This window comes from Salvia splendens, chromosome 10 (genome assembly GCF_004379255.2).
Source record: "Salvia splendens isolate huo1 chromosome 10, SspV2, whole genome shotgun sequence".
NCBI classification, from domain to species: domain Eukaryota; kingdom Viridiplantae; phylum Streptophyta; class Magnoliopsida; order Lamiales; family Lamiaceae; genus Salvia; species Salvia splendens.
This window is the reverse complement of record NC_056041.1, coordinates 22,549,451-22,570,647: the sequence shown is the minus strand read 5'-3', so window position 1 is coordinate 22,570,647 and position 21,197 is coordinate 22,549,451. Positions and strand designations below refer to the sequence as shown.

Genomic DNA, 21,197 nt, shown 5'->3' with positions numbered 1-21,197 from the left:
TATTTATACCTTATTTTTCTAAATATTTTGAGTTGTCTGTGCGTAGTATCATGTGTGCAGTGCATATTTTGTGTGTTTTTATTTACTTTGTGTGTGCATGTATTACATGTGCAGAATGTATGTGTTTGTTTGTAAAGTATCCAATTTTATAATTATTTAGAATTTCAAAATATTCACTCTGGATAATACTCTTTCCTTTTTAATTAAATTGTTTCTTTTTTCCATTAAGATTTAAAAAGAGATGTATAGTTTTAAGTGAAGTTAAGCCAAGGTAAGAAAGAACGAATAAAGTTGAAAAGAGAATACGTATTACGGAATACTTTTTGTCAAAAATAGAAATGATTCAATGATCTTGGAATGTTCAGAAATGAAAAACAACTCAATTAACAAGGAACAAAGTAAATATGATTGAAATGAGTTAAAATTAAAGTGTGGCATTCATAAATTGATTCATATTAATAGATCTACCATTTTTCACAATACATGCTACGTAATTGACAAAGTAAGAGACAATGAAAAAAAAATAGTTGAATCAATGCAAGGGATGGTGGGGCCCATAAATCATAAAGTGAAAGAGAGAAGAAAATATTTCCATAAACATATACTATGGGACCGAAGGAGTATATAAAGTGACGAATGATTCTGGAAAAGTACTCATAGATGTGTGCATTATTAGCCGAACTATGCTACCACATCTTCAAATGTTTTCTTTCTTTATTTTATTTTATTCCGTATTTATTTATTAACTTTCTTTATTGTATTCTATTCTGTATTAATTTATTAAAAAAAATTTAGTTATGATATTGTATTTAATATTATATGCGATGTTTCTAGTGTTTTCATCGGTTTTATTTGGATGTATTTTGCTATTCACATGTATTGTATATTTACAAGGGCCTAATTTGTGATAACAACACCCTGCAAGGAAGTTTGTATAGGAGTTTGGGTCTTAAATGAGACAGCTAGTGACTATTCCAGTTTCTTCTAGGAATTTACTTGGAAGGATAATTCTATCGGCGTAACTATGAGTAGCGATAAAATGCGAACCCTAAATATTATATAAACTTTAAAATATGATCTTAAACGTTAGAAAATGTCAATAAATGAAAAAATAACAGCAACAAAAAAATGTCAATACAGTTTCAACACCTCAACTGTTGACACTGTGTTGATATTTTTTATTGCTATTATTTTGTCATCTGTTGACATTTTATTATTGTTCAGATCATAATTTGAAATTTGAATAATATTTAGAGTTTGCGTTTGATTATATCCTCGAGTATTTATAGTAGTCATCCATGGAATTACTGAATCTGCCCTTTCCACTATCAGTGTCAAATATTAATTCTTGGAGTTTATAGACTGTTATAAGATACTATGTGGAACAATCTGGCTATGTTTATTAGGTGCAGAAGTACACTATCAAAAATGAGACACATGCAAATAAATCTAACGGTTCTCATTGGTAGTATATTGTCATTTTAATTGGTTGTCATTTTTGTATAACCCCATAATAACATCATGAATACGTCAAAACAAATTTAAATTGACGTACTTATGTATTTGTGTTGACATTTATATTTAATTGTCAACACAAAGATGTCAATCTAAATCTACGTTACTAATATCATTGAACTCCCTTCGTGCCATAAAAATATACTATGCATTTTAAATGGCACGTAGATAGGGAGGGGGGTTGATATTAGTAATAGTGTTGAATGAGTTGTAATGGTGGGGTATAGGGAAATGCATGCCCGAATTTGAAGAATGAGGTACAGTAAAATATTTAATTTATATTGGAAGTGGAAATGAAATATGAGGAATATTAGTGAAAGGTTGGCGCCGAAGATGCAGAGAGAAGTGGGATACGCCACGTGTCCGTCCACGTTTCCGCACTCCTCTCCTTCCCTCCTCCATCAACCTCGCTTCCTAATTCTATCTATGGCACCATCTCACTATTTCCATTTCCATTCCATTTCCCACCGATAATGTTGCTTTCCTCGCCTCCTCGACAATAATCATGTCCAACCGTCGCCGAAACCCCCCCGGCATCATCCTAATTCGCGGCCTCCGCGGCAAGGATTGGAGCCTCAAAACCTACCGCTACGTCGTTTTGCTCGTCACATTCGTCGCCTACACCTCCTACCATGCCTCCAGAAAGCCGAGCAGCATTGTCAAGAGCGTGCTGGATCCAGGCCAGCAGCAGCTCAATTCGATCGGATTCTGCCCCTGGCCCCTCGGCCATTTGTTCATCGAGAGCGATGCGGCGCCGATTGCGGCGAAGAACAAGGGATGGGCTCCGTTCAACGGCGAGGACGGGACGTGGAGATTGGGGGCGATTGATGTGGCCTTCCTCGGCAGTTACGCCATGGGGATGTACGGCGCTGGGCATTTGGGGGATAAATTGGACCTTCGGATGTTCCTCACGACTGGAATGGTTGGGAGCGGAATCTTCGTAGGGTTGTTTGGGATGGGTTACTTTTGGGATATTCACAGTTTCGCCTTCTATTTGGCAATGCAGATGGTTGCAGGCCTGTTCCAAGCCACGGGCTGGCCTTCTGTTGTTGCTGTGATTGGGAATTGGTTTGGGAAGAGGAAGAGGGGATTGATTATGGGGGTGTGGAACGCTCACACTTCGACCGGGAACATTGCTGGATCCTTGCTTGCTGCTGGTGTGTTGCAGTATGGGTGGGGATGGAGCTTTATTCTCCCCGGGTCATTTATATTTGTTAGTGGGATATTAGTGTATCTCTTCCTGCCTGCTTACCCTGAAGATATTGGATTCTCGAACCCCCACGAGTCTCATGGGAAGGCGCTGGCGTCGCCTTGGGATGAGGAGTCGCAGAGGTTGAAGGAGAGTTCGGTTGGAAACTCGAGTTCTGGAGATAGGAAGAGTATTGGACTGGTTCAAGCTTGTTTGATACCGGGAGTTATTCCGTTTGCACTCTGTCTCTTCTTTGCCAAGCTGGTTGCGTATACGTTTCTCTATTGGTTGCCTTACTACCTTAGTCAGACTGGTAGTTTTCTACTCTTCGCCTTATTATTTGTGCGCACTGGAACTGTTTATATTATTCGAATACAGGGTGTTTCAATATCTTATAAACTGTAATGTCTCGGTAAGCTAGAGAGAAAACGATGGAGTCAGAAAATTGAAGAAAGATTAAATTTGATGCTATACGTAGGCAATGCCCATAAGGCCCATTGGCATGTGTAGGTTGCATAGGGGAAACTCATTGAACAGTATTTACTTGTTTGTCTATCTGTAGTAGGAGCCATGTTCATTCATACTTTGATCAAATTTTATTATCTATCTGTATTCTTACCAGTCACTAATAATAGTTATGACTGGAAACAAGTATATTTTCATGGATATAAGGCCCAAAATAGAGTGTTTTGGTTGGGTGGTGTAATGATATCTCCAGCTTTGTCCCATTCTTTTTTCTTTTATCTTTAAATACTCTTATTATGTGTTGAAGTGAATCTTTTAAGAAAAGACGTATGTAGGATATGTACACGTGAAGGTGACCTACTATTAAGATCCTTTAGCAAGTAGGTCAAAAACTTAGCTTGTCACTAAAACTGAAACAGTTATATGACCTAGCAACTGAAAATTAGAAGTTTAAACATATCCATGCAAAGAGAATAAAAATTTGTGTGGTAGATCAGTTGACTGAAGTAATGTTGACAAAGCAACACATTTTGAACAATTTATTACTTCTTTAAGGTGCAATTAGACCACCAGAAGATGTCATTTAGCCTTCTATTAATGCATGGATTCAGTAGATGTGATTTTATAGCTCTTCTAAACTGTCTCCAAGTAATCTTTTAGTGTGCACAACCGATTATTGTGGATCTGTGATTAGTTCGTTTTGTATTCTGCCAGTAGCCTTAGGTTGAATTCATTTCACCATGCTCATGTAGTTATGTTGTTACAGCTATTGAGGGACAGTATATGTCGGTGAAGTCTGCAGGAAATCTTTCTACATTGTTTGATGTTGGAGGGATAATTGGTGGAATTTTAGCTGGTTATGTATCTGACAAGCTTAAAGCACGAGCTACTACTGCTGCTAGCTTCATGTATGCTGCAATACCTGCTATGATCTTTTACCGTAGATATGGAAGCATCTCAAAAGTCAGCAACATTGTTCTTATGATGATAGCTGGTTTACTTGTGAATGGGCCTTATGCACTTATCACAACTGCAGTTTCTGCTGATCTTGGCACTCACAGTTCTTTAAAAGGCGATTCACGGGCATTGGCAACAGTTACAGCAATAATTGATGGTACTGGATCTATTGGTGCTGCTCTAGGTCCTCTTCTCACTGGATTTCTTTCTTCAAAGAGTTGGGATGCAGTTTTCTACATGCTTATACTTGGTGCTTTTGCTGCTGGTCTGCTTCTTACTAACTTGGTAGTTGCTGAAATTAAAGAAAAATTCTCCAAACAGTTGTCACCTGAACAAAATGATATTTCAGGTAATCCTTTCCTCTAGCTAAACGCAGTATTTTTTTTATGTTGTAGTACTTAATTTCCTTGTTTAGTGTACAGTTTAAAAGTCAATATTATGGTAATACATACTATGCATCTATAAATAATCACAGTACATACACTAACATCTAGAATTGTCTTTAGGAATTGGAAACTGAATTCCTACTGTTGCGTCTCAATATTCAATCTTTCATTTACTTAACGTTAAAGTGAAAACATTCTTTTGGACGATTACACTGTAGAATACAAAACCCTATTTATAAAAACTAATGAAGATTTCTAAATTGAATCACTAGTAAAAGAAAAACCTATCTCTAAGACTCCACTAATAACAAACTCTGATGATAATAAACAACTGAATAACAATGAATACACTATATAGAATTTAGGTATCAGGTAAATTTTGGCCAACCAGAACTCTTATTCCTATCTATACCTCATGAATATTTAGTCCAGCTTAAATTCTGACAGTACCCATTAACTTATAGTGAGGCATCTTTCACCTCAGGTTAACTTGAGTGCCTTGTGGTATCTACCAAATCAGTGTTGTTATATACACACCAGGCCATAGATTTTCAATATATCCCAAAAGCCTATTTAGGAATTGGTATGGTTGTTTAGGTGGGAATTCGAACAACAGAGAACTTCCTTGTGAACTTCTATCATACCAATACTGTCAGATATATTAGAGCTTTTGTAATTTACCAGTCTAGTACATGGAAGAATTAACTATTGAAGCATAGTAAAGTATTGTCTGGTAACCTCAACAATGAAAATTTTACAGAGGAAGATGTTAACTGTCTATGTTCTTTTTCTTTTCTGAGAATAAGCAAGATGTTGAGTTGCCTTGGCCAGAAATGCGCATACTGGTCAGATTACTTTCCCAGACCATAATGTTGTTTAGTGTACGTGCATAGTAGAAGGAAAAAATAAACCTCAGTCGGTCATACTTTTCGACATTGATTAGCTCTTCTTGGAACTCTTTTTAAGTATAGGATGGAGTATGCGATTTTTACTTATGATTGGAGGAAATTTAACTCATGCCTAGGCTTTGAGTAATTTGTTCCTCTTCTAGGGATTCCTTTTGGATATAGAAGTTAGTTAAGTTAGAGCATGACTATATGATCCAACTAATAAACCATCTCTGGTTGCTTTTAGTCATTCTTCAGGTCTGATTAATTGAACCAGTTCAATAATGTTTGAATTTACATGATCCATGCAGTCGTGCACAATAAATTCTAAGATTTAAATATGAGGGATCTTATGGATAATTTAATTTAAATAATTGTTTTCTGATTGTTATCGATTGATCGTATCATAAATTTTTTTTATATGTTTTGATTGAAACATTACATGTTGTGCTCATGTACTTGGGAAAATTTGAGAGTGAATTTTTTTAATGTAAGCTATTTATAAAAAAGTCCAACCCTATTTTTTCTTGTTTCCTGATGTTCAAATCTCCACATGTATCTCCACTATATTTGAACCAAACCATGAATTAGTAAGTACTCCCTCTGTCCCATTAGAAATGAAACGTTTTCCTTTTTGGTTTGTCCCATTAAAAATAAACGTTTCTAAAAATGGAAACGACACCCTCTCTACTTTTACTTCTCCCTTACTTTACTCTCTCTTCATTACCTCACAAAACAATACTATATAAAATCCCGTGCCGGAAAGCAAATGTTGCATATTTAATGGGACGGAGGGACTAGTTGTTTAACGCTTCAGTTTTTATTTTTATGTTTCTAAGATAAGAGGTATTGCCTGTAATCCTATTACTCAAACAGCTATATGTGTAAGATCTTGGAGAATAGACTGCGTAAATCAAGAGTAATGGCTTTATTGAAATGTTGAGAGAGAGAGAGATCCAAGAAATGTTATCCAAATTAAAGTGTGTAAACCATGTAAATGGGAAAAGTTTAAACTTGAAGTTTAATGCTCTGTTGATCTTTAATTGTAGTTGCTTGTTTCAAGTTATTTTCCGTAATTCATGCCGTTTACATACTTCCTTTGTTCCATGGATAGAGTTTTACATCTTCAAATTCCTCGAGAGTTTAACCTTGGACTTCTTTACCACCTGCTTGCTCATAGTTTCTCGATTGGACTTTGGAAATCATGCACGTCTGTATGTGACTAGGATGACGTTGGAAAATTCATTTGTGTCTTATTGAATTTGTTTGGCTTTCTCACTATTGAATAAGAGTTATGATGTCCTTTCAAAATATTTGTGTTGCTGCTTGATGTATGTATATTTTCAGAATTTGCAATGTTATATATGGGTTTGTGGTATTGCAGGTGAAGCCTCTCGGCCCCTTTTGCACGATCAAAGGCGTTGAGCTGAGCATCGCAATCAACATCTTGATACGAATAGAGCATGAGAAAAAGAGTTGTTTGACCTGAGTAGGTTGCATGAAACAATAAGTTATACAATTCGATGCTATAAAAACTTGTGAAATAGTTCTGTAGGCTGTTATATGTATGTATATATGTTTTTGTGCTGTGTCACGACAAGGCCTCACCTGCTTGGACTGCTGATGATATTCTTCTATCCCATTTCATGGCAGATAGAGGAAACGTTATTGCCTCAAATTCTGACTATAGACAGTAGATTTGTTTTGAATGTTTAGTTATAGAATGTTACACACTTCCACTGTTTTATTGTAGAAAGTATCCCTCATAATTCTACTTCCAGTTATGTGTTATGGGATGTAATTAAATGCAAACTTTAAATATTGTATAAACTCCCAACTATGATCTAAACCGTTAGAAAAGTTCAACACATGACAAAATAACATCAACAGAAAATCAACACAACGTCAACGGTTGACATTGTTTGGAGTTTGTACTATATATATGATTTGCATTTTATCACTACCATGATGTTTTTATGTGGATCTCACAATTATTTACATATTAAAGCACTATGTGATTCCAATTTAATCAAAACTTCTTAGTTAAAGTAAATCATTGACAATAAATTTCAAATCCTAAGTTAAATTCGAAATAACATAATTTATTATCTAAAATTACTTAGTTAAAATTTAAAAAAAATGACAACCAATTCAATCTTTAAAATATTTTTCAACTGTTATGTACCGATTTTTTAAAAAACCCAACAAATATATATTCAATAATAAACTGAATTTTAAATCAAATAAGAAATAAAAAAAAAATACGTATAAAACCCAACAAATATACATTCAATAATAAACTGAATTTTAAATCAAATAAGAAATAAAAAAATACGTATAATATTATAATGGCTATATGCCAATTCTGAATTTCAAAATATAAAAAATTAGTTACTTGATCAATAGTCTGTTATAACTGATTAATGGAATGCTGAGCTGGCGTCAACTATAAAAGTGTAACCAACGCTTTTTTGGATTATGAAATGAAACTAATAGTCCGCAACGGCAGCGCAATTGGTTTCATAGGGGTAAATTTGTATGAATGGCCAATGATCAAATCCCACTACTGCCATGTAGTTGCAACACCCTCAGGCACAAGTGTAAGGCCTTGGGAGGTGGGCTTCTGGCAGGCAGTGAGTTAGACCCTCCCCTTAGCGAGTCACTACGTATCCTCACAATACTGTCGGATCGGGATGTGTGGGGCTTTAGGGCTGGGGTTTCAACCTTTTTTTTTTGTATGAATGAAATGAAACTAACAACTTCTCTCTCATCTCTCACTCGCAATTTAGTAACTTCGGCGAGTCATGTACGTTCTTGACCGCCGTTCAGTTCCCGGTGGTCCTTGATTTGTACCTTTTTCGCCCAGCGATATATGCATGAGTTGTTTTATGTCATTCCATTATGGTAATCTGCTCTCCTAACACTAAAACCCTCTAATAATCTCGATAACCATGGCCACCACAACCGACGAACATAAGTAAGATAACTAAAGCAAGGAAATAAGCCCGCAGTGGTAGCGCAGTCGCTTCTGAAGGGGTAGAGTTGCAAGAAGAAGCAAGAAAATAATTTTCAATGTTTTATCTTCACAACTAAACATTCAAATGTGTTCATTTCCAAGAATCACAATACATCTTTCGTTATAATCACCCCCAAATGACAAAGTATGAAACAAGCACAATGCATACATAGTATGAACGTCTCCATACCGGGATTGTACTTTCTTCGGATATTCAACTATGATAGCGGAACGCTCTATTCAAAGTGGCCTAACTTGATGAGCATGTGCCATGGTGGATTTCGCACGTATTAACTCCTTCCTTACAAGGAAGAGTGCGTTGAAGTAGTTGACACTGTTTCACGGTGTCCGTAATGATCAAGCAAAATTTGATCCACCATGCCAACTCGCAATTGCAGCTGGGATGGAGTCGATGGACAAACTTATATTTGTTCGGACTAACTGGTTAACGAAATTGGTAAGACGTTTGTCCCTTTCACCTTTTCCTTTGTCTTCTACGGCATTCAAAACATTCGGTACATGAGGACTTACTCCGGCTTGTGGCACTAGATTGGAGCCTGCTGGGTTGGACTTTTAACTCATCAACTAATATCTGGCGAAGCTTATCGTTTTCTTGCATTAGTTCTTCAATGAGTACCTGGTGTTTCAACACCTGAATGCATATGAAAGCTAGATTAGATGCAGCCAGCAGATCCAGAAACCGTGGAACTGAATCGTGGTCAACATTTCAAACACTGTATTCAGAAGCCATGATTCTATTTCCAACGATTTAGAAACTTTTGGACTTCCATGGTTTCTAATATATTTTAATTTTTAAATTAGAATTAATGTTTGAGATTCTTTGAATGTTATATAGATGAATGGCACGGATCAAACCAAAATCTACATTCTAATTTTATGTCAAAGCATTTCATTTACTTTTAGCTTGAAAGTCTCAAATTATGCATTTTAATTTATTATAATCATGTATAAATTGGTGAAAGAATAGGAATAACTTTCTAAACAAGAACCGAATACTGTCCATATCATGTTTGGGTTTAGGCTCCACCTGGAGGTTCCAAGCTACTCATTGGCCTTGTATTAAGTAAGAGAATTTGAACAAGTGTCAAAATCACATAACTTGTGGAAAGAGTTCATTGAGTTTAGCTTCCTCCGTAGAGACACCCAAAGATCGCAGTAATACAAAGATATACTTTCAGGCCACTGGCACAATCCGAACGGAGTTAAATCATTTATGTCAGTCAGAATATATATACCAGGTGGAATAGATTCTTAAAGTTTTCTTTTTCACATGCATTCAAGTAGTGTATTCAGTTTTTAGGATATGCAAATCCATTAAAGGCTTGAACTTTATCTTTGTTTAATTCAGTATCATTAACAATGAAACTAAAGTTAATAAATAAGTAGCAGACAGATCGACATTCAGCACAAAAATGTAATGTTATATGACTATATGAGGGAAAAAATGGAAATAAAATAAGAACTTAGTGCTGTGTATGATTACCATTTGAAGCACGTTATTCTCCAATTGAGTTGCCCGACCCTGCAATGTAAACTAGAATCAGTAACCTTTATATACACAGGAAACAAAAGGTTAAGAAATCCATATTTATGGCAATGGCACCATATACAGAATACTGTCAACAATCATATGAGGATAAAGTGCCATTATTCCTATGCGATAATGCGACCACTCTGTTTTTGTAACATGAGTCTATAGACTTTCCTAGTGTGAGCTTTAAAATCAGAAGCCTAAGCAGAAACATACCAGTTATTTCTAGTTTCAGAATTCCACATCAACTTAGTTCTGCTATTAAAGACTTGTGTCAGACTGTCAGTCAATAAATTCTAGCACTACAAAATTTAAGAGTTTGGAGGGCTACTGTTCTTACACATATTGCAGTGAAATTGCTCTAGTATTTGAGTTTTGAGGTTCATGTATACATACTTGTTCCTGAGAGGAGCTACCGTCCTCTTTGAGATTTTTCAAAAAGTTGTTTAGGACTTTCTCTGTTTGACTGGTATACTCTGTATCTGTTGTAGCACTTGTCGGACTCGGAGCTAAAGTCCCCTCTGGAGAAAATAGTGCAGTCCCATTCCTTTTATTAGATGATGAATTTGCTAACTGGGCCCTGCTTCGATTTTCATATGATGATTCGTCTACCGCGCTCTTGCCAATTTGTAAAGATGGAGGGGAAATAATCCCTTGGCTAGCAGACAGGGTAGAACTGGAATTAATTCCAAGTCTTTCCATCACACCTGTTGCCACTTGCTGAAAATTGGAGTTTTAAGGTGAGGAAAAATAAAAACTAAACTTCATCCTGTTGGATAAACAATGAAAAGAGAAGACAGCATCAACACATACTAGAAATTGTGAATGTATCTGATGTAGCACACTAGGCTTCACAGCAAGGCCTGTCATATTTTGAAGTATATTAGCTATCTAATGCAAGTCAGGAATATGCTGATGCCTATTTCCATTTAACAGCGTGTCCCCCAATTCAAGGAAACAATTCTTCATATGCCTGCATGATTTTAAAACTGTTGACAGAATTTTGTGATTCTTTTACAAAAGGATGGCCTTGCAGCAGAGAACATGAAAAACGGATTAATACATACAGTACAAAAATATTTGCATATACAATCAAAGACATCTGAAAGAGATAGTATGATATCATGCTAACAATCTCGTAATCTAACAGAGGAGCTTAATAGTGAAACAATGAAAAGGGAACCGTCTTGGTAGCAAAAAAAACTCTCATAATCATTCAGTATCTATTCTTGCATTGCATCAGGGACTTGCAGATATAAGAATAGCAATCCTCCCTAAGTTTAACTAACTCAGGAAATTTATATCCTTCCAGGTACATACCAACTCCAAATCCATGGCCAAAACCCACTCCACAGCCAATACCAGCTTCAATGTTCTTTGCACCTACTTTCTTTAGCTACATTCATGAAAGAGACAGGGAAAAGAAGATTAAGATTTATCATAAAAGTAAAAAAGAATGGAACACATACCAGAAACACATACAGAATTATTGACATGCCTTTGCACACCAGAAAATGCATCAGTTGCGCCCCTGGCGGCACTCATGACTTGGCCCAGGACTGGTATTGCACCTAATGATATATTGAGATTTCACAATAAATGGATACACCAATAAGCCCAGCTTAAAAATAATGTCAGGTAGTATCATCCTGGACTCACAATTAAACTCAACGTTGGTTCTTAGTTAAGGAAATAATATTTGAATTAATATATCAATCGTAAGAAGAAGGGTCATTAGTCACATCAGCATTCAATAAATTGATTAACTCCAACATCTAACAGGTTCCAAAGTTTCACAAATTTCTGGTGATTATTCATTTAGAAGAAATTTTCCATCTCACTATTTTGCCAACTCTTTTTATCTGACCTATAATGATATGCTTTTCTACAGAACACAAATACTGCTGTTCATCAAGTAAGCATTTATCTTTTTGAGTGATTTTTAGGCGCAGTAGATATCGCATTTCCTTACTATTATTGCGATGGTAAATCAAACGAGTTAACAATCAAACTCTCTCAATTTCCCCCCAATTTTTAACATCAACTCCAACATCTCATGTGTCATTCCGAAAACTAACACTGCACTGAGCGTCAAAAATTAAATGAAACAAGAGCTAAGCTGCCAAATTCAAATTACACAAAACCTAATTCAAATACTTGAACAAAATAAGCGAATTTGAGGCATGCTTATTAATAAACTGGATTCAATGTATCATCTGGATTCAAATTGAAAAAACAGAGAGAAGAGTAATTGGCGCAAAACATACCTAAATTTATAGGACGACCGACGCCAATGCCAACACCACAACCAACTCCAAAACCGGTGAATACTTGACCCACTTTTATGGTAAATGGATTCTCTAACTTCATCGGTCTCCTTTCCATTTTATTGTCCGCGTAAACGACTCGGCCGCTGCCGCTGCCTCCGTTGGTCGCCATTACTTGGTAGGAGTATTTCTTAATTTAGTTATGTCCAGCTAAATTAGCATCCCCAACCCCAACTTTAGAGCATCCCCCGTAAGACTGGACGTCAAATAGCCCTCACATAGCCTTCACACTGCCACATCATTAGCACTACAATTCTCCTGCCACATCAGCTTGCCACATCAACTGGACATCAAATAGCTCTCACATAGCCTTCACACTACCTATCCACATCACTAATAATAATTATATAATTTAATTTACACTCGTATCAACATACGGAATTTAATTTACGAGACAAATACGAAAAATTCGAATAATAATATTAAAACTTAAAAAGTACATTAATTTTTTTAAAAAAGTACAATAATTTAAAAAAAAATACAAAAATTAAAAAGTTCATTAATTTAAAAAAGTAAAACAAAATCACTCCTCGTCGCCGTCCTCGTCTCCGTCGTCGCCCAGCGCTTCTTCACCGTCGTCGCCGCCGCCTCCGTCGCCACCTACTCCGCGGCTATTCCCGCCGGTGTCCCTCCTCATCGCCTCCAATTCTTCACGCTGGCTCTGGAGCAATACACGAAGAAAATCCTTCACCTCGGGGTCCACCGCCGCTTGGAAGTCGGCTAAGGTCTTCACCATTTGAGCGCGCGTTTGTTGACGCGCGAAGAATTTGAGCTCCTCGGTAGACCTGCCGAGGGGGGATGTCGAATGGACCCCTGGGAACTCGGGGTGCCCCTCCTCGCAACCTGTTGCGCCCGCCTTTGGCCAACCGGGCGAGGTCGGCGACCGAACGAACGAGGAGTCGGGACCTCCTGGGCCGTCTCGGGGAGGTCTGTCGAACCACCGCTGCTGCCGCTATAATCTCCGATATAGTTCAGTTTCTGCCTCTTCGGCCAGCCAGCGTCGACGCCTGCCCGGAATTTCTCCGACTCGTTGAGCACAACGTAGCAGTTCCAGTAGGTGAACTCATAGTACTTCTTCTGCGGATCGGGGTAGGCTCTCTCCGCAATCCTCCTGCAGTCTTCCTCTGTTTGGCCACTGGTCTGCATGCGGAGGGCGTTGGCGTACAAACCCGAAAATCGAGAGACGCCAGACCTGATTCGGTCCCAGCACTTCCGGACCTCCTCCCCGGTGCACGGTCTCCCTTCAGGGCAAAATGCCCTGTAGGCTGCGGCTACCTTGGCCCACAAGTTGACGATCCTCTGGTTGTTCGAAACGAGAGGATCGTCGCAGACACTCACCCACGCCTTGGCAACCGCAACGTTCTCCGAGTCCGTCCACTTCCTCCGGCCCCGGATTTCCGCCTCCGGCTGCGACGACTCGCCGACCTTCTTGGCCTTGCCCTTCTTCTTACCCCGCCCTACTCCCTGGCTTTGAATGAGAGTTTCCGGAACCTCGTTCATATCAAAACCCAAGTCCGCTAAGGAGAAGGTCTCCGTATACTGTGCATCCGTTGGGGTCGATGTGTGCGAAGAACCGGTGGAAAAATCAAAAGTCGGCCGATAGACGTTGTCCCCCCGTGCGTCCCCTGCGCCGAGGGAATCATCTGCTGCGCCGGTGGCTGCATCCCGGGTGCCCACCCCGGCATCATCTGTATAGGGGGCTGCATGTCGGGTGCCCACCCCGGCATCATCTGCTGCCACGGGTACATGTTGTAGTACCTGGTCATCGGAGGCCAACCACCTCCCCCAGGAGCCGGGGAAGTATGGGACCCTACCCCGGGAGTCGGGGCCGTCTGAGACCCTACACCGGGAGGCGGGGGAGTCTGAGACTATCCCCCGGGAGTCACTGGAGTACCTTCGTAGTTGTTCTCCATTGCTCGTTATTGATCTTGAACAGAAAGTAAGGTAGAGAGAGTACTCGTTAAAACAAGTGGTGCGAATGAAAATGACGTTCAAAGCGCGTATATATAGTGTTTTCAAAAGAAAAAAAAAATAAAAAATAAAATCTGACGCCGGTTTGACGCCGACCCGAGACCCACAATGGCGCCGTGAGGATCGGCGTCGGAACCGGCGTCATCGCGCGAATCGGCATGGCCACGCCGATTTTGACGCCGATTTCGCCGACGCCGGTTCCAATGGTTCGGCGTCAGAACCGGCGTCGGCGAAAAATCGGCGTCGCGATTTTGATGCCGTTACTGGAGATGCTCTTACTCTTTACCTTTACTCTTTACTCTTTACTTTTTACTTTTTACTTTTTACTTTTTACTTTTTACTTTTTACTTTTTACTTTTTACTTTTTACTTTTTACTTTTTACTTTTTACTTTTTACTTTTTACTATTGCCTCGGCCGGCTAAATGACGCATTTTATTAGTCGAAAAATGGATTTATAGTGTGTGTCAAGTCAGTGTGGTTGGTATAGTCTGTGAAAAGTCCGTGTTAGTAGTGTGTGAAAGGTCAGTGTGTAGTCCCACTTAAATTGTATGCTAATTTTGTAAATAAAAAATCGGAATCTAGATCTCATTTTAATGTATTAATTTTATATTCCTTCGTTCCCTTGTAGTTAAGGCAAAAAAATTCGTCACAAAATTTATGAAAATGATGTTGAGTGTGTTAAATAAATTGATGAAAAAGTAAAAGAGAATAAAGTAAGAGAAAGTAAAGTAAGAAATAGAAAAAAAATTACTACTATATATGGAAATGACTCAGTCACTCAACTATGAGGGAGCTTCCCGAAATGAAAAAATGACTCAACTATAAAGGAACGGAAGGAATACTAAAATGTGAATTGAATGAAATTAGCGGAATATGAGTCTATTACCATTTATGAAAGATCCTAACTGAGACTGCTAATATGAGATGACTAAAATAGATAATTACGACTGCTAAAATGAGACGGAGGGAGTAATATATAAAAATGAAACTCAACGTTACACTACTTTTTTACCAACTTTTTATAACATTTTTTGAAAACTCGTGTCAGACAAAATTGAGACTCCCAAAATGAAACAAGATACTTTTTTTTACAGATAAAATGGTCATAATGAATAAAATACAAAATGTTACTGCTAGTAAACAATGCAAACTCTCTTCCATTCATATACTCGATTTGTAGAAGATTTTGTTATGTTATTGTTGAGTATCGAATGAAAGGGGAGGAGATGATGTGTGGTGTAAGATGAAAGCAAGCGGATGAAGGTCGGCCACTCACTAGTAAGACAAATAGTGTGTTGTTGATCTACAAAAAAACACACATTCATTCCAACTTGGTATCAAGATGGCAATCCTACTACCGCCTTCAAAATGGCCTCTCAGGCATCCTTCACGGCGGAGGAGGGTGAGACCGGTGGTGGCGGTGGCGGGTGGTGTCAGGAAGGAAGACATAGTGATCGTGGGAGCCGGAATTTCCGGGCTGGCGACCGCCGTTGCACTTCAAAGGTTCCTCACCACGACCTTCACCTCTCGTTTGATTCGGTAATGGTTTTAAAAAATTTGTTTTGAACAGAGTCGGAATTGAGTCCGTGGTGGTTGAGCAGGCTGCGTCGCTGAGGAGCGGCGGCACTTCACTCACATTTTTCAAGAACGGATGGAAAGTGTTTGATGCCATTGGAGTGGCGGATGAGCTACGCCCTCAATTCCTCAAAATTGAAGAGTGCGTGTTTTACTTACCATTTTAGTAAGAGTTTGCATTTGATTACATCCCTATATATATATACTTGTGTGCAGGATGGTTGTAAAATCGGAGGGTGGGAGGGAGCTGCGTTCCTTCAGATTCAAAGATGAGGACCAAAGGTAAACCAAACCAAACCAAACCAAAACCCTCTTGCTAATTTAACACAATTTGACTGAAAGTTGTGAATGGAAGCAGTCAAGAAGTGCGTGCGGTAGAAAGGGGAACTCTGTTGGAGGCTCTTGCAAACCGGCTACCCCCGGCCGCCATTTCCTTTTCCTCTAAGCTGAAGAGCATCAAAACAGGCCACAACGACGACACCCTGCTGACATTCGAAGATGATTCTGTCATATCTGCTAAGGTAGTTTCCATCCAGCTTGATCACCACATTGACAAATGGCTTTCTTCTTCAACTTTAATCGCTGCCACTTAGGTTGTTATCGCCTGCGACGGGATACGGTCTCCAGTAGCCAAGTGGATGGGCTTTCCTGATCCCAGATACGTTGGCCATTGTGCTTTCCGCGGCCTTGGAGTCTACCCTGACGGCCAGCCATTCAAGCCACGAGTGACTTATGTCTATGGGAGAGGCGTTCGTGCTGGATACGTCCCAGTTTCATCCACTAAGGTCTATTGGTTCGTCTGCTTCAACAGCCCGTCCCCGGGTATGCTTCCCTCCCACTTTTTATAACCTAACTATAGTAAATATTGAATCTTGTATGGATCAACACTATGTGCTCATTTTAGGTGTTTGAGAATTTAAAAAGTAAGACTAACTAATCTCCCGTTTCAGGTCCCAAGATTACTGATCCATCCATACTGAGGCAGGAAACTGAGAATCTGCTCAGAGACTGGCCATCGGAGCTCTTAAGCATCATCAAATCGACACCTGACGATACAATCATAAGAACCCCTCTGGTGGATCGTTGGCTGTGGCCGGGCGTCACACCTCCGGTTTCATCAGGAAAGGTCGTTCTTGTTGGCGACGCGTGGCATCCAATGACCCCAAATCTCGGGCAAGGCGCCTGCTGCGCGCTCGAGGATGCGGTGGTCTTGGCCAATAAGTTGGGAGAGGCAATGAAGCTCGGAACCATGTCCGTGGAAGAAGCGTTTAGGTCCTATGGAGCTGAAAGGTGGCCACGGATCTTTCCCTTGACTCTCCGCGCCAATCTTGTGGGTGCTCTGCTGCAGCTTGACAACAAGGCGGTGTGCTCTATTCGGGACAATGTAATTGTGCCCAAACTAGTTAGGTTGGGGCCAATCTTGGAGCATACCAATTTCGATTTTGAACCTCTGCAGATATAGTCTTGTACACAACTCAAATAAGATTAGCTGTTGGAAATGGTAGTTTGTTTGCAAACGAACTAATCGGCATTATTGTGAATTACACGATCTAGACGAAAAAAATCGAAAACAGTTGCATAAATAAGTGTGAAGAATTAATAAATCCAAGGCATACGGCAAATTTTCAACGTGGCGTTATACAAAGCTATGTTATCGATCTTGGATCAACTGTATCTTGATATTTTGGAGTGTTTGCAACACCTTCTTTGATGTTGATGACGAGCATCTAAATCCTTACTTTGACAGCAATGGAGTCACCTTTATTTGCCAAATCTACTGCCATATTTAAGCGAGTAATGTCAGTGTCAGAAGCTGATGGAATTAACAAACAAGAACATGCAATTAACTTGATTTAGTAAAGCGAAATCCACTAAACACAGCATCTTACACACAAAAGCTAGTACTTGAAAATAAGAAACAGTTAATGAGAATATGACAGAAGCCTAACCATAGTAGTAATTTGTTAGTGACTACAGCAAACTTATTCTTCAGACTACTGAGGCTTCAACGAGCTACTCACGAATTCAGGCATAGTTTATGGTGCGGCTAGTTACATTCTGAAAGGGAATTCAGAAAGTTGGCATATTCCCCCAAATCCAATATCATTGATACAGTCAACTTAATTTGTCTACTAATCAGTCACAATAAACTTTATCTACATTTAACACGCATTGTAGGATCACATACTGAATCTTCATTTCATGAAACTGGAGAACAATACAACTTTCTCCCAAACATATGCGGTTATTTATTCATTAGGAATTCGTCAAAACTAGTAACTTCCAGTCTTGACAATGATTCCTCACTTACAAAGAAACTCACAACACCAAACCTTCCAAACGCAACAATCATCAGTTACTTCGGTTGCTTCATTGTTATGGCTACTTCTCGAGTCTGCCAAGTTCAAGCACATTATATTGACAACCTATTCGATATCCCATTGTTGATATTTGAATCTCAAACAGTATGCAATTCTACGATCCAAGCTTACAAACCAACTAATCAATATATCTTCTTGTGGAGAGGTGACATTTACTCTTTATGATTGAGTATCTAAATCCTACCATTTAAATGGGATAAATCAAGCAAAATCAGATCAAATGATAGAAAGTATCAAGGGTATTGCAAAAGCCCCATTACTGTAACAGCTAAAGTCAACAAAAGAAAGACCCTAGCAAAATTCCTCATCAATAACCAGACGAATTAGTTCACCTCCATACCCCAAAATCCACAACTCAAGATGAGAATAGCCTCTAGTTAAAAATGGTGAAGATCTATAGCTTAATTGTTGTTGTATACATAAGAATCCATCCTCTTCAAAATTAATCATCATACAAAACAAAAAAACAATCTCAAGTCAAAATCAGGACTACAGATGACTTGAAATCCCCAATAATGGATCTCGACGGCCTCAGTTAAACTAAAAGATCCAAAATCCAATTTCATGCCGAAATAATTTCAGATCCTATCAATCAATCTAAAAACCGACACCGATCAATAAGTAAATTAGCAAACCTGGAGCAGAGAAGAACCACAGGATGACGGCGCAGATGATGAGCATAATAGGGATGAGGTGGACGGCGGCCTCAGCGGATCTGAGGCGAAGACGGTCCTTCTTGGCGAGGTGTGATTCGGGATTGTAAGTGGGAAGAAGCTGTTGCTGCTGTTGCTGTTGCTCGGCATCTGGTGGAGAAGGGGAGGAGAAAAACTCGTCGGAGACACGAGTGGAGCTCCCGGAGCGATACATCTCAGAAAAATTGGGTATTGGTCAACTCGACGACTATTCTACTATTTAAGATTACCCCGCTGTGCTTCCAACCGCCGCCGTCCCGCGCTAAAATCACTCACTTGCTCTGCCTCCCTATCTCTCTCTTTTTATTCGTCTCTTTTCCTTTTTATTTTTTTCTTCTCTTCTTTTAATACTTATTCTCCAACGTTTCAGCATTTTATACTACTTCCCACCCTTCACAAAAAGTCTCACTTACATATTTTTAATAAAAAATTGGTAAAATAAGAAATGAATAAAAAAATAGATAAAGTGGGAGAGTTGTAACAATAAGGCCATCCGCAATGGCGCCTAGCGCACCGCCTAGTCGAGCGCTGGCGCTAGGCGGCCCATTGCAACCGCCCAGCCATTTTCGGAATTAAAAATCGCCTAGCACTCGGCGATTTCGTGGCGCTAGGCGAAGCGCTGAGCGATCCGCTCGGCGCTATTGCAGCGTCCGGATCGCCTAGCGCATCGCCTAGACGATTTTTTTTTCGAAACACTATATATACGCGGTTTGCACGTCATTTTCATTCGCGCCACTTGTTTTAACGAGTACTCTCTCTATCTTAATTTCTGTACAAGATCAACACCGAGAAATGGAGAACACCAATGAAGGTACTCCAGTGACGACCGGGTCTAAAACTCCCCCGGTACCCGTGGGAGATGGATGGGGTCCGATGCCAGGGTACTACAACATGTACCCTTGGCAGGGGATGATACCCGGGATGGCAGCTAGGAGGAGTATGCCGGCGTGGCAAGGGGTACCGGGGATGCAGCCCGGTGTGCATATGATGCCGGGGTGGGCACCAGGGATGTAGATGATGCCTGGGGGGGACGACGATGCAGCCCCCGACGCAGGGGACGACAAGGTGGGTATCGGCGGTGCAACCCCCGACAGGGGGGTACCGGGGACGCCGGGGGATGAAGACGTCTATCGCCCCAGTTTTGATTTTTCGACTGCTTCTTCGCATACTTCGATCCCAACGGAGATGCAGTTCACGCAATTTGATACTTTCTCCTTGGAGGAGTTGGGGTTTGATATGCTCGGTGTTCCGGAAACTCCCGTTCCCGCGGGGGGAGCAGTGCGGGGCGCCCCTAAGAAGAAGGGCAAGGGGAAGAAGAAGGGCGAGTCGTCGCAGCCGGGTGAGGATAGCCAGGTCCGGAGGAGGTGGACGGACGCTGAGAACGTCGCGCTGTGCAAGGCGTGGGTCAGTGTTTGCAATGATCATCTCGCTTCGAACAATCAGAGGATCGTCAATTTGTGGGGCAAGATAGCAGCAGCCTACCAGACATTTTGCCCGGAGGGGAGGCCACACAACGGGGAGGATTGCCGGAAGGGGTGGGACAGAATCAGGGCTGCCGTCTCCCGATTTTCGGGTTTGTACGCCAACGCCCTCCGCATGCAGAGCAGTGGCCAAACGGAGGAAGACTGCAGGAGGATAGCGGAGAAAGCCTTCCCCCAGCCCGGGTTATATAAGGAGTTCACCTACTGGAAATGCTATCTTGTGCTGAACGACTCCGAGAAGTTCCGAGTAGGTGTTGACGCTGGCTGGCCGAAGAAGCAACGACTGAACTATACCGGTGATTACAGCGGCAGCAGCGGTGGTTCCCACGACCTCCCCGAGACGGCCCAGGAGGTCCCGACACCTCGTTCGTTTGCTCGCCGAACTCGCCCGGTTGGGCACAAGCGGGCTCAACGGGAGGCGAGGGGGTCGCCGGGGGTTCCCAGGAGGTCCAGTCGGCATCCCCCCCTGGCCAATCCACAGCGGATCTCAAATTCTTCGCGCGTCAACAAACGCGCGCTCAGATGGTCAAGACGATGGCCGAATGGCGGGTGGCGGTGGACCCCGTGGAAAAGAGTTTGCTTCAAACATTGCTCATGAGCATGCAGGACGAGTTGGAAGCGGCACGGAGGGAGACCGGCGGGAGTAGAGGCGGCGGCGACGGTGGCGACGAAGGCGGACAGCCACGGAGGAGACGACGACGGAGACGAAGAGTGAATTATTGTACTTTTTTTAATTATTGTAATTTTTTAAAATTATTGAACTTTTTTTACATATTGTATTTTTAAAATTTTAATAGTATTA

The 21,197-nt window shown here is 40.4% G+C and overlaps 4 protein-coding genes across 7 annotated transcripts; 2 read left to right on the top strand and 2 right to left on the bottom strand.

The window, feature by feature from the left end:
* Nucleotides 1-1,849: 1,849 nt before the first annotated feature.
* Nucleotides 1,850-7,173, top strand: LOC121750428 (putative glycerol-3-phosphate transporter 4). Its single transcript, XM_042144964.1, has 3 exons — nt 1,850-3,017; nt 3,936-4,475; nt 6,784-7,173. Exons 1-3 carry the CDS (start codon nt 2,021-2,023, stop codon nt 6,822-6,824), a joined length of 1,578 nt encoding a protein of 525 aa, XP_042000898.1. The 5' UTR covers nt 1,850-2,020; the 3' UTR covers nt 6,825-7,173.
* A 1,289-nt stretch (nt 7,174-8,462) lies between these two features.
* LOC121750504 lies at nt 8,463-12,446 on the bottom strand. 3 transcript variants are annotated; one of them, XM_042145043.1, is made up of 8 exons: nt 12,235-12,446; nt 11,450-11,538; nt 11,288-11,363; nt 10,781-10,830; nt 10,308-10,687; nt 10,184-10,225; nt 9,920-9,958; nt 8,926-9,067 (listed from the first exon to the last, which is right to left on the bottom strand). In XM_042145043.1, exons 1-8 carry the CDS (start codon nt 12,404-12,406, stop codon nt 9,061-9,063), a joined length of 855 nt encoding a protein of 284 aa, XP_042000977.1. In that variant the 5' UTR covers nt 12,407-12,446; the 3' UTR covers nt 8,926-9,060. The 3 variants fall into 3 exon arrangements, with proteins under 3 accessions (XP_042000976.1, XP_042000977.1, XP_042000979.1); XM_042145045.1 differs by having other exon boundaries at nt 10,184-10,222; XM_042145042.1 differs by lacking the exon at nt 10,184-10,225 and having other exon boundaries at nt 8,463-9,067; nt 10,364-10,687; nt 12,235-12,444.
* A 3,010-nt stretch (nt 12,447-15,456) lies between these two features.
* Nucleotides 15,457-17,382, top strand: LOC121753168 (monooxygenase 2). Of its 2 annotated transcripts, none has more exons than XM_042148367.1 (6): nt 15,457-15,805; nt 15,868-15,983; nt 16,058-16,123; nt 16,200-16,362; nt 16,435-16,663; nt 16,792-17,382. In XM_042148367.1, exons 1-6 carry the CDS (start codon nt 15,635-15,637, stop codon nt 17,301-17,303), a joined length of 1,257 nt encoding a protein of 418 aa, XP_042004301.1. In that variant the 5' UTR covers nt 15,457-15,634; the 3' UTR covers nt 17,304-17,382. The 2 variants fall into 2 exon arrangements, with proteins under 2 accessions (XP_042004301.1, XP_042004300.1); XM_042148366.1 differs by having other exon boundaries at nt 15,459-15,769; nt 15,837-15,983.
* Nucleotides 17,383-17,392: 10 nt separating this feature from the next.
* LOC121753169 lies at nt 17,393-19,242 on the bottom strand. The gene is made up of 2 exons (XM_042148368.1): nt 18,858-19,242; nt 17,393-17,618 (listed from the first exon to the last, which is right to left on the bottom strand). The coding sequence occupies exons 1-2, from the start codon at nt 19,087-19,089 to the stop codon at nt 17,569-17,571; spliced, it is 282 nt and encodes a 93-aa protein (XP_042004302.1). The 5' UTR covers nt 19,090-19,242; the 3' UTR covers nt 17,393-17,568.
* Nucleotides 19,243-21,197: the final 1,955 nt, after the last annotated feature.

What these genes read in the sequence shown, in the direction of transcription:
- LOC121750428 (XM_042144964.1), top strand. Translation starts at nt 2,021, where the DNA reads ATGTCCAACCGTCGCCGAAACCCCCCCGGCATCATCCTAATTCGCGGC. An exon ending in TTACTACCTTAGTCAGACTG is followed by an intron (nt 3,018 to 3,935) that starts GTAGTTTTCTAC and finishes ATGTTGTTACAG; the next exon opens with CTATTGAGGGACAGTATATG. An exon ending in TGAACAAAATGATATTTCAG is followed by an intron (nt 4,476 to 6,783) that starts GTAATCCTTTCC and finishes GTGGTATTGCAG; the next exon opens with GTGAAGCCTCTCGGCCCCTT.
- LOC121750504 (XM_042145042.1), bottom strand. Translation starts at nt 12,406, where the DNA reads ATGGCGACCAACGGAGGCAGCGGCAGCGGCCGAGTCGTTTACGCGGAC. An exon ending in CGGTCGTCCTATAAATTTAG is followed by an intron (nt 11,539 to 12,234) that starts GTATGTTTTGCG and finishes ATATATCATTAG; the next exon opens with GTGCAATACCAGTCCTGGGC. An exon ending in AGAATAACGTGCTTCAAATG is followed by an intron (nt 9,068 to 9,919) that starts GTAATCATACAC and finishes ATATGCATTCAG; the next exon opens with GTGTTGAAACACCAGGTACT.
- LOC121753168 (XM_042148366.1), top strand. Translation starts at nt 15,609, where the DNA reads ATGGCAATCCTACTACCGCCTTCAAAATGGCCTCTCAGGCATCCTTCA. An exon ending in ATTCTGTCATATCTGCTAAG is followed by an intron (nt 16,363 to 16,434) that starts GTAGTTTCCATC and finishes GCTGCCACTTAG; the next exon opens with GTTGTTATCGCCTGCGACGG. An exon ending in CTTCAACAGCCCGTCCCCGG is followed by an intron (nt 16,664 to 16,791) that starts GTATGCTTCCCT and finishes CTCCCGTTTCAG; the next exon opens with GTCCCAAGATTACTGATCCA.
- LOC121753169 (XM_042148368.1), bottom strand. Translation starts at nt 19,089, where the DNA reads ATGTATCGCTCCGGGAGCTCCACTCGTGTCTCCGACGAGTTTTTCTCC. An exon ending in GTGGTTCTTCTCTGCTCCAG is followed by an intron (nt 17,619 to 18,857) that starts GTTTGCTAATTT and finishes TAAATATGGCAG; the next exon opens with TAGATTTGGCAAATAAAGGT.